Raw genomic sequence first — 11,694 nt, forward strand, 5'->3', positions numbered from 1 at the left:
TAATGTGCAGCCTAAATTTTATATGAAATAAATTAAAAAGTTAAGAATGTTCATAAAACTGATAACGTGTGCAATCATGCTGTCTGCTGCTTGGGCTCTAAAGTATGAGATTCTTGGCCTCAGCATCACAGTATATCCATCTTTTTCTCTTCTCCCACTAGAAACATCCTTAAAATCCACCTTAACATCAACCTCAAAGTCACTCCATCATCCATCTGCTCCTCTGGTTGAGTGTCTGTTTTTATCTGATGACATATTCACAATATACTTTGGAATTTTTCTCCAAATTAAAGCTGCTATATAAATGCATTAATTATTATTGATACATTCTGAAATTTTAGGAGGTTACCATTTATAACATATTGATATGATAGATGGACCCCAGCTCAAGTGAATAACTTTAATTGACGGTATTGTAATGGGACTGAGAGGTGATGGCTTAGCAGCATTATCACTAACTAGACTATTAACCCAGAAACTCAGACAATGTTCTGGGGACCTGGGTTCAAATCTAAAATCAAATAAAAATAAATCTGATGACCATGAAACCAATGCGGATTGTCAGGAAAAACCCCTCTGGCTCACTAACGTCTTTCATGGAAGGAAATGCCATCCTCACCAGTTCTACTTGTGACTCCAGGTCCACAGGAATGCCCTCTGAAATGGCTTAGTAAGCCACTCAATTCAAGGGCAGCGAGTGACAAGCAATAAATGCTGTCTATCCAATGATGCCCATGTCCCTGGGAATATGGGTTTAAATTTGGTGGAATTTAAATTCAGTTAATAAATCTTGAATTGAAAGCTAATCTCAATGATGGTAAACATGACAATTATCATCAATTCTCATTAAAAAAAAGCCTACCTACTTCACCAATATCCTTTAGGGAGGGAAATTTGCCATTCTGACTTGATCTGCCTATACGCAATTAAGACTTAAAGCCACGTGTTTGACTATTAACTACCATTTGAAATAACCTGGCAAACCACTCAGATCAAGGGGCAATTAGGAATGGCCAACAAACGTCAGTCTTGCCAGCAAAGATCATATCCCATGAAAGATATCTTTTAAAAAATTATCAAAGTTGTTAGCATCTTTTTTTGCTCAATATTTTTAAATGTCTTCTGTCTCTACTTGAGCACAAAGACCATACACAGAAACGAGAAAGGCAGTTGACGTAGACCTTAAATTGCAATCATGGAGAAAATGTGCAAGGGCAGATATAGACAATAGACAATAGGTGCGGGAGTAGGCCATTCTGCCCTTTGAGCCTGCACCACCATTCATTTATGATCATGGCTGATCATTCTCAATCAGTATCCTGTTCCTGCCTTATCTCCATAACCACTGATTCCACTATCCTTGAGAGCTCTATCCAACACTTTCTTAAATGAATCCAGAGACAGGGCCTCCACTGCTTTCTGAGGCACAGCATTCCACACACCCACCACTTTCTGGGTGAAGAAGTTTCTCCTCATCTCTGTCCTAAATGGCCTATCCCTTATTGTTAAGCTGTGTTCTCTGGTTAGGGACTCACCCATCAGCGGAAACATGCTTCCTGTCTCCAGAGTGTAATTCGGCTGTCAAATCAAACAGTTAAATATAATAAATATACAACTATGGCTAAATAGTGTTTAGAGGTAGGGGTTAAGCAATAACAGAAATGAACCAAATACAAGAATCCCATAATTGGGAAGGTGAGCTGCTGACTTGTAAATGACATTTTATTTTGACAAATGCACGCGAAGGAGCAATCTAAAGAAAATTAACCATGATTTATGATACAACAAATGAGAGGGTTTTTGTGGTATTGCTTGATAGCAGTAACATCAACAGAACAGAGGCAACAAAGAGAAAAGCTAAATTGAAATTCGGATGTACAGTAAGAGGAAAAGAACAGAAATCCCTGAAGGGGTGAATCAAACTGGACAAGTAACTGATTAAACCACACATGGATTTCTGTGCAAAATTCTGGCCACCAAGCTAAAAATGTATAAAATAGTAATCAAATTGATAACCTGTTAAGATGGTCATGTCAAGGATATGAAAAGCACCAAAAGCATTGGCCACATACTGTTAAAAACTGAATAAACATGTCACTTGAAGAATTTGAGAATATAAAACCTATCTGATTTTTCTGAGGGGAGGAAATCACCAATAACCATTCTTAAGAGTTTCTGACAACAGACAACTCACTTTATTAACTTTCAACCTCATAATTCATTTCCATACTTATGCAATTCAAAACCTCAGCTGTTTAGAAACTATATCAACGACACAATTTGAAAATGACCCTGAGGTTTATATGTATCATAAATGAAGTGTGTTACTGAAACTATCAGGTCACCTTAAGTTTAAGATGGGGACACTTCTATTCATGGTAAATTGAGCTATTGAATGACACAATAAGACTAGGGTCAATGTCTCACAAAAGTGATGGAATTAAACAGCTGAGAAAGACTTTCTTAAACACAGCACAAAAGTGGTCTAAAGTTTTGGAAGTATATTTGATGGTAAATTATCTATAATTGGATTGATACCAAATTGGTGGTTTGGCCAAAACTCACATCTAGGCACCATTCAAATCTGGATGGCTTCTTTTCCAGAATGAGATAGTGCTGGTTGGCTTGTAATTGTACATGTAGAAACTGACTGCTCCAGTGAACTTAGAAAACTCAAACCAACAAGGGACTGCAAATGCTCCTAACTAAAATTTATAACATCAAAGTTTTAAACAGAAAAGGTAAACTTCAAAGTACTTCTGTTATTTCTTACCTACGAACCACAGGTTTGCAATTAGTAGCATTACTAAACATTGGTGATTCATGATGAATAAGTTGATCGTCACCCTCGTTCTCATAACATTTAGCCAGTGCAAGCTACACAAGAAAATGGGATAAATATTATTTTTCAGAAATGCTCTTCAAAATTTGTAAGCCTCTAAACAATATTGTGTATAGATGTTTCTGAAATCAATGGATAGAACAAACATGAAAACTCTGCATTCACGTTCCTTACACTAAATGAAAAACTTATGCAAAATTTCAAAATTCATCTAAACATACATTTCAGGTACAACAAAACACTAAAATATCACTACAATGTTTACATTCAGTGCTGTTTGGACAAATTGCTTATATATAAACAGTTTCAAATTGAGGAGAACCATTTTGAATGACTAATAGACTTTCTGAAAACATGTTACAAGTTGATGATAAAATGATTTCACTGAAGGTGCTAAAGGTAAAAACTACAGTAAATCCTTCTATTAAAGTCACATTTGAAACATACAGAACAGAGAATTTTGTGAACCTTCCTGTCTTTGCATCTGATTTTAATATAAAAAATTCTATCACTTAGTTGATATCAATGATTTTCAATTTGGTTGGATCCTACACAGCAGGCTTCTCAAAGTCTGGGTGACAACCACAAGCAGAGTTGTGAGAAGAGATTTTGGGGTTACCAGCTCTGAGGCAGCACGAGCAATCCTGGGGTTGCTAAGATTTAGAAGGCTTCTTTGCAACCCAATTTCTGCTGCAAAAAACAGAGGGACCCTACACCCACACCAGCTCAACTGCTCTCATATCCCCACAAATGTTCACTCCAGGGATCATGCAAAATCTACAGCATTTTAAATAGGTCACATTAGGAAATGGTCTAGAAAGCACTGCGCTTGAAATAACAGAAATGGGAGGTGGAGATAAATGACTACCAATGATAAATTGTTATACTCTTGAACACTGCAGTGTTGCAAAAGTATTGACAGAAGCTTTACAGTAGGTCACCCACATGAATGTTTAACCAGGGAACCTTCATGGATTTATTTTAAATATAAGATCAAATATTGTACTTCAAGCAAAACAGCAGCAGATGAATAACAGTTTTAAAAACCTGCCATGTTCATGTCTCCTTATTTTCATCTATAATTAACTTCTATATTTCTTCTAAAAATGCCAGATGTGATCACAGAAACTTTTAAGGTAAAAAAAACTGAAGCGTTACAAGGATACACAGATGTCAATCAAGCAATATCTAATCTCATCTATATGTTACCTTACATCTCCCAAACATTTGAAAATGCTTCACTTGCAAAGAATTAATTTGAACTGTAATAATTATTTGTTGCAAAAAATCTGTACAGTCTACTCTGGAATCTCAAATTCATATTTAAAAAAAAGCAAACAGTGAAATAACAAAACAAACCAAGCACAAAAAACACCTTTAGTCAGCTCCTCTGCAAATGAATATTAAATTGTATGTGTTTCTTTCTTCTACCTGATCCTCCAAATTTCCTGATTTCTTATTTTGCCATTGAAGCATTTCCCATAAAGGGAAAGAAAGCCTTATAACATAGATAATGAAATACCTCTAATTGTAGAATGTAGAAATGTAATGGAGAAATTGATTCCCACAGTTTCACAACAAACCTTTGCAAAAAGGTTAGAAGTGACCAAAGGTTTGCTCAAGAACATATGCTTTCAGAAGGCAAAGTTCAGAGTGAGATAGAAGGGGCAAAGGGTTAAGGAGAGATTTCCATGGATTTGAAGAGAGGCAGCTGAAAAGTTTGCAATTAAATGCTGAACACAGCAGGGGAAGCACGAAACTCCAGAGAACACAGCAATTGCTATAAAGCAAGAGGAAACTGTGTAGTTGAAAATTAGGATTATACATTCAATCCACTGTGGTTATGTAGGTGATGATTCGGAGATGCCGGTGTTGGACTGGGGAGTACAAAGTTAAAAATCACACAACACCAGGTTATAGTCCAACAGGTTTAATTGGAAGCACACTAGCTTTCGGAGCTGCCTCTCTTCAAATCCATGGAAATCTCTCCTTAACCCTTTGCCCCTTCTATCTCACTCTGAACTTTGCCTTCTGAAAGCATATCTTCTTGAACAAACCTTTGGTCACTTCTAACCTTTTTGCAAAGGTTTGTTGTGAAACTGTGGGAATCAATTTCTACATTACATTTGATCGTATGAGGAAAGGCTGAGGCACTTGGGTTGTTTTCATTGGAGAAAAGAAGGTTTAGGGGTGACTTGATAGAGGTGTACAAGATGATTAGGGGTTTAGATAGGGGTGACCGTGAGAACCTTTTTCCACATATGGAGTAAGCTATTACGAGGGGCATAGCTTTAAATTAAGGGGTGGGAGGTATAGGACAGATGTTAGGGGTAGATTCTTTACTCAGCGAGTCGTGAGTTCATGGAATGCCCTGCCAGTAGCAGTGGTGGACTCTCCCTCTTTATGGATCAGTGGTGCTGGAAGAGCACAGCAATTCAGGCAGCATCGAGGAGTTTCAGCAAAATCGACGTTTTGGGCAAAAGCCCTTCATCAGGAATAAAGGCAGAGAGCTTGAAGCGTGGAGAGAGGGCATTTAAGCAGGCATTGGATAGGCATATGGAGGATAGTGGGCTAGTGTAGGTTAGGTGGGCTTGGATCGGCGCAACATCGAGGGCCAAAGGGCCTGTACAGTGCTGTATTCTTCTATGTTCTATGACTATAACCTGGTGTTGTGTGATTTTTAACTATGTAGGTGATGTGAGACTAAAGTGACAGGCAAATGAGGTCAAGAATGCACTGATAGAATTGTGGACAATTTGAAATTTATTGACAGTTGCAGACTGGAAGTGACTGAAGAATGCTCCCATTTGTGTGTGTTATAGTAGCAGTACTGCTAACTTAAGGATGGAGGTAAATAACATGGCAGAGATGGAAAAGTAACCTTGATAATCTATAACATATCAAGTCTGAAACTCAGATCCATGTCTAACAGAATGCTGAGACTGTTAGCTATACAATTCAATGCGAGTAGGAAAGCAAACTAGAAAATACAATCAAAACGGAAGATGCAGAAATTTCAGTTGAGATCAAATATTGAGATTCATCTGCCTGATGTGCAGTTGTAAAATTTCTGATTCATCCATAACTTAATATCATTCAAAAAATGGTGACAAATGCAGATAAATATACATCCAAAGGGAGTAGGAAAGAAATGTATGTACATGTATAGAAGTTAAATGTCATGACTACAGTCTCTGGCCTCAAAAATATAAAAGGGCAGGAGTAGGCCGGGTGCCTCCTCAGACATGCTGTGACAGTGTTTTAAAAAATTCTCAAGGTCAGGTTCGTAGGAGAGTAGTCTGACACAGAACAAACGACCAAGAGGCGAGTCTGCTAGAATATGGGCATTTTATTCCCCGCAGCGTCGCCACAACGGGTCTGGCTTATACTCACTCTACATGTTACCGGAACTGGGAGCCGTCAGTTCTCGTAGAGCGGTTGCCAACAACCCACGCTCGGCGGTTAAACGTAACCCCGGAGCAGACTCTCCGAACTGGAGACTTTTCCAGCTGATATACTCTTTTCCAGATATAAACATTCATGTGAACAGCAGAGCAAGGCTAAAAAACACATTCCATTCTGGTTACATACAGATAAGAAGATTCACACGGGGAGGTGTGTAATAAGATTCACACGGGACTAAGCAACACCTCCATTCCGGTTAGATTCACACATGTATTGGGACATAATTTTTAACCGTTTCACCACATTCCACTGCTTGGAATTTTACACCACAGACAGTCAGTAATAAAATAGCTGACTGGATCTTGATCTCAAACTCACTTTCCCATCTGTTCCACAAATTCCTAACTCCACTATAGTTCAAAAATCTATCTAATTTAGATCAGTATATCCAATGACTCAGCCTCCACAGCTCAGAGAATTTCAAAAACAGAGATAATTTATCCCTGCCTTAAATGAGTGAATTCATATCCTGAATTAAATTGTTCTACCATGTAGGGAAACACACTCTCAATATCTACCTTGTTAAGCCTTCTAAGAATCTTATTTGCTTCTCTAAGATCACTTCTACATTCTAATTAATATTTGCTCAACCAATCCTCATAACAGCTTCATCCCAGAAATCAAACCCAGTAAATCTTTCAACGGCCCCCTATGCAAGTACATTCCTCTTTAAATAAGGAGACCAAATTTATGGACAATAATTTCGATAATGCCTTGTAAGTTAAAGCAAGCTCCATTTAATTTATATTTCCTTTGATATAAAGGTCCACATTCATTTGTCTTCCTAATTACTTGTTGTGTTTGCATGCTAGCTTTTTTGTGTTTCATGTATGAGGTCACCAATGCAGTATTACAGGAAATCGAAGGCTCAACTTTTACTCTGCGTATGTACGTGGTCCTGAAGCGAATTAATTAACCTGAAGTTAAAATACAGTTTATGTTGTTCCATAGTTCTGCAGTTAACATTTTTACTCAAAACGTAAAAATTAATAGTACAGAAAAATAAACTTTAACATATATTTTCTGTATTGCACTATACTTAAAATCAGGCTGGACAGTAAATTCTGAGATTACTAATAGCTAGTTTCAGAGTGTTGAGAACACAAATAAATAGAACATAGAAAAGTACAGCACGGAACAGACCCTTTGGCCCACGATGTTGTGCCGAGGTTTAATCTTAATGTAAAATTTAGTAACTTAACTTACGCACCCCTCAACTCACTGCTATCCATGTGCATGTCCAGCAGTCGCTTAAATGTCCCTAATGACTTCACTTCCACAGCACAGCTGGCAACACATTCTATGCATTCGCAACTCTCTGCGAAAAAAACCTACTTCTGATGTCTCCTTTATACTTTCCTCCTAATATCTTCAAACGAATACTTCTCGTACCAGTCAATCCTGCCCTGGGGAAAAGTCTTTGGCTATTGACTCTATCTAATCCACTCATTATTTTGTACACCTCGATCAGGTCTCCTCGCTTCCTCCTCTCCAGAGAGAAAAGTCTGAGCTTATTCAACCTGTCTTCATAAGACAATCCCTCCAGTCCAGGCAGCATCCTAGTATACCTTCTTTGCACCCTCTCCAAAGCCTCTGTATCTTTCCTATGGTAGGGTGACCAGACCTGGACACAATATTCCAAGTGCGGTCTCACCAGAGACTTGTAGAGCTGCAGCAAAACCTCACAGCTCTTAAACTCAATACCCCTATTAATGAAAGCCAAAACACCATATGCTTCCTTTACAACCCTATCCACTTGGGTTTTGAGCTTAAAAATGTGTTGCTGGAAAAGCGCAGCAGGTCAGGCAGCATCAAAGGAGAAGGAGAATCGACGGGGCGGTTGGGTTGGTTGGTGCGGGTGTCCCAGAGGTGTTCTCTGAAATGTTCCGCAAGTAGGCGGCCTGTCTCCCGATGTGGCCTTCTATACATTGGGGAGGTCACCAACCGCCCCTCTCCGGCCTATCACCCTCACCTTAACCTCCTTCCACCTATCGCATTCCCAACGCCCCTCCCTACCTTTTATCCTAGCCTGTTTGGCACACCCTCCTCATTCCTGAAGAAGGGCTTATGCCCGAAACGTCAATTCTCTTTCTCCTTTGATGCTGCCTGACCTGCTGCGCTTTTCCAGCAACACATTTTTAATCTTCTAAACTCCAACGAATACAACATGGATTTAGTAAAGGGAGGTCTTCCTGAAGAAGGGCTTATGCCCGAAACGTCAATTCTCTTTCTCCTTTGATGCTGCCTGACCTGCTGCGCTTTTCCAGCAACACATCTTTAAGCTCTTTCCTCTTACAGTCCAAAGATGTGCAGGCCAGGTGAATTGGCCATGCTAAATTGCCCGTAGTGTTGGTACATTAGTCAGAGGGAAGTGGGTCTGGGTAGGTTACTCTGCGGAGAGTCGGTGTGGGCTGGTTGGACTGAAGGGCCTATTTCCACACTGTAGGGAATCTAATGTAATCTAAAAAAACACATACTTTGTAGATAAACAGTACGTGTGGTATTTTATAAGTTTCTACTTTGAAAAGAAAATCATTCTGACTTCAGGGTAAAAATCACACAACACCAGGTTATAGTCCAACAGGTTTAATTGGAAGCACACTAGCTTTCGGAGCGCCGTTCCTTCATCAGGTGGTTGCGGAGGACACAATTGTAAGGCACAGAATTTAGAGCAAAAATTTACAGTGTGATGTAACTGAAATTATACATTGAATAATACCTTAATTGTTTGTTGAGGCTTTCATCAGTTAGAATACTATGATAGTTTCACTTCTTTCATGTGTAAATCACAAAACCTTTTTTTTAAAAGTTGCATTCTCCAATTAACTATAACAATAGGTGTTAGCTAGACAATATGTTGAAGGTGTTAGCCCGCTGTGTTCTCTGTCTTTGCCATAATGTTTGGACTGATTGTAAACAAAAAAGTGAGATAACAGAGTTAACCTTTGCCACCACTCCTCTCGCAAACTCCTCAATCATCTCGTGCACCAACTCTACAGCAGGCGCCACAACCTTGAAATTCACACACTCATCTTGCGTTCAGGATACAGCAGTACAATTACGTGACATTGTCAAACAGACAAGGTGACAAAACTACACCCATGTACATGCACATCAAGGACATAAAACTGGAGAAACTTGGCATTTTCACCAGTAATAGCAAAGCCCACCCTGGCACCACAGTGGATAACATTATCACCGCGGAGAAGTCTATTATCAACTTATCGGACCACACCCTTCGACCGGAAGAGATTGAAGTCCTGAGCGGGGTCTCAATAATAGCAAAGCCCACCCTGGCACCACAGTGGATAACATTATCACCGCGGAGAAGTCTATTATCAGACCACACCCTTCGACCGGAAGAGATTGAAGTCCTGAGCGGGGTCTCAACTTCTGCCCCACCACCAAAATGGACCCGTTGGTTCTGGCAGCAGACACGGAGGAGTTCATCAGATGAATGAGACTTTGGGAATTCTTTCAAGATGCCAGCAGTGATCTCAATGAGCCCACTGATGAACTGGAACAGTCATCACAGGGATGTGTAGAGGATCGACCAAGGAAGGTGTCAACTTGGACCCCACCAGAGGGACGATGCCCTGGGGTTGACATGTATGCTCATACCGTCAGGAAATATATAAATGCCAGATTCATCAGCCGTACCCACAAGGTAGAGCAAAACATCACCCGTTCCCAACGCAATGCCATCCAGGCTCTCAAAACCAATCACAACATTGTCATCAAACCAGCAGATAAAGGAGGAGCCATTGTCATTCAGAATAGAACAGATTACTGCAAGGAAGTGCACCGACAACTAACCACCAGGAACGCTACAGGCAACCATCAGCTGATCCGACCAAAGAACACATCCGTGAATTAAACACATTGATCAGAACTTTGGATCCAGTCCTTCAGAGTTCCCTACGCGCCCTCATGCCACATACTTCTCATGTAGGTGACTTCTACTGCCTTCCAAAGGTACACAAAGCCAACACACCAGGACGTCCCATCGTATTGAGCAATGGGACCCTGTGTGAGAATCTCTCCGGCTATGTGGAAGGCATCTTGAAACCTATTGTACAGGGGATCTCCAGCTTCTGTCGCGACACTATGAATTTTTTACAGAAACTCAGCACCCACGGACCAGTCGAACAGGGAACATTCCTCAGACACAATGGACCCTTCCGCACTCTACACCAGCATCCTCCACAATGATGGCATCGTGGCAACAGCCTCAGTACTCAACACCAACAACTGCCAATCTCCAAACACCATCCTACAACTCATCCGCTTTATCCTCGATCACAACATCTTCACCTTTGACAACCAGTTCTTCATCTAGACACATGGGACAGCTATGGGGACCAAATTTGCACCCCAATACAACAGGTTCGAACAAGACTTCTTCTCTACGCAGGACCTCCAACCAACATTATACACCAGGTACATTGATGACATTTTCTTCCTCTGGACCCATGGCGAGGAGTCACTGATAAAACTACACAATGATACCAACAAGTTTCATCCCAACATTAAACTCACCATAGACTACTCTCTACTATCTGTCTCATTCTTGGACACATGCATCTCCATCAAGGATAAACACCTCAGCACCTCACTCTACCGCAAACCCACAGACAACTTCACAATGCTACACTTCTCCAGCTTCCACCCAAAACATATTAAAACAACCATCCCCTACACATACACCGGATCTGCTCAGATGAGGAGGAACGTGACGGACACCTGGAAGTACTCAAGGATGCTTTCACAAGAATGGGGTACGATGCTCAACTCATCGACCGCCAGTTCCGACGTGCCCAGCAAGGAACCGTAATGACCTCCTCAGGAGACAGACACGTGCTGCGACTGACAGGGTACCCTTCGTTGTTCAGTACTTCCCAGGGGCTGAAAAATTACGCCATGTTCTTCGTGACTTGCAACACATTATCAATGAGGATGAGCACCTCACCAAGTTCTTCCCCACACCTCCACTACTTGCCTTTAAACTACCGCCAAACCTCAAACAGATCATTGTTCGTAGCAAACTGCCCGGCTCTCAGGACAACTCCATACAACCCTGTCACAGTGGACGCTGTAGGACGTGTCAGATTGTGGACATAGATACCACCATTACACATGGGAACACCTCCCGCCTTGTACATGGCAGGTACTCATGTGACTCAGCCAACATTGTCTATCTTATAGGTTGCAAACAAGGATGCCCGGAGGCATGGTACATTGGGGAAACCGAGCAAAGGCTACGACAACGGATGAATGGGCACCGCACAACAATCAACAGACAGGAGGGTTCCCTCCCAGTTGGGGAACACTTCAGTGGTCAGGACATTCAGCCTCGGACCTTCAGGTGACCATCCTCCAAGGTGGAC

The 11,694-nt window shown here is 40.8% G+C and overlaps 1 protein-coding gene across 1 annotated transcript in view; it reads right to left on the reverse strand.

Annotated features, from left to right (window-relative positions):
- LOC122549465 (NSFL1 cofactor p47-like) overlaps positions 1 to 3,576 on the reverse strand; it is a 28,220-nt gene extending 24,644 nt beyond the window's left edge. Inside the window, exons 1-2 of the mRNA XM_043689325.1 lie at positions 3,462 to 3,576; positions 2,774 to 2,877 (exon numbers count right to left, since the gene is read on the reverse strand). Coding sequence (XP_043545260.1) covers positions 2,774 to 2,814 — 41 coding nt within the window. The 5' untranslated portion in view covers positions 2,815 to 2,877; positions 3,462 to 3,576. The remainder of the gene's footprint in view (positions 1 to 2,773; positions 2,878 to 3,461) is intronic.
- Between the last annotated feature and the right edge of the window lie 8,118 nt (positions 3,577 to 11,694).

This window comes from Chiloscyllium plagiosum, chromosome 4 (genome assembly GCF_004010195.1).
Source record: "Chiloscyllium plagiosum isolate BGI_BamShark_2017 chromosome 4, ASM401019v2, whole genome shotgun sequence".
NCBI lineage: Eukaryota > Metazoa > Chordata > Chondrichthyes > Orectolobiformes > Hemiscylliidae > Chiloscyllium > Chiloscyllium plagiosum.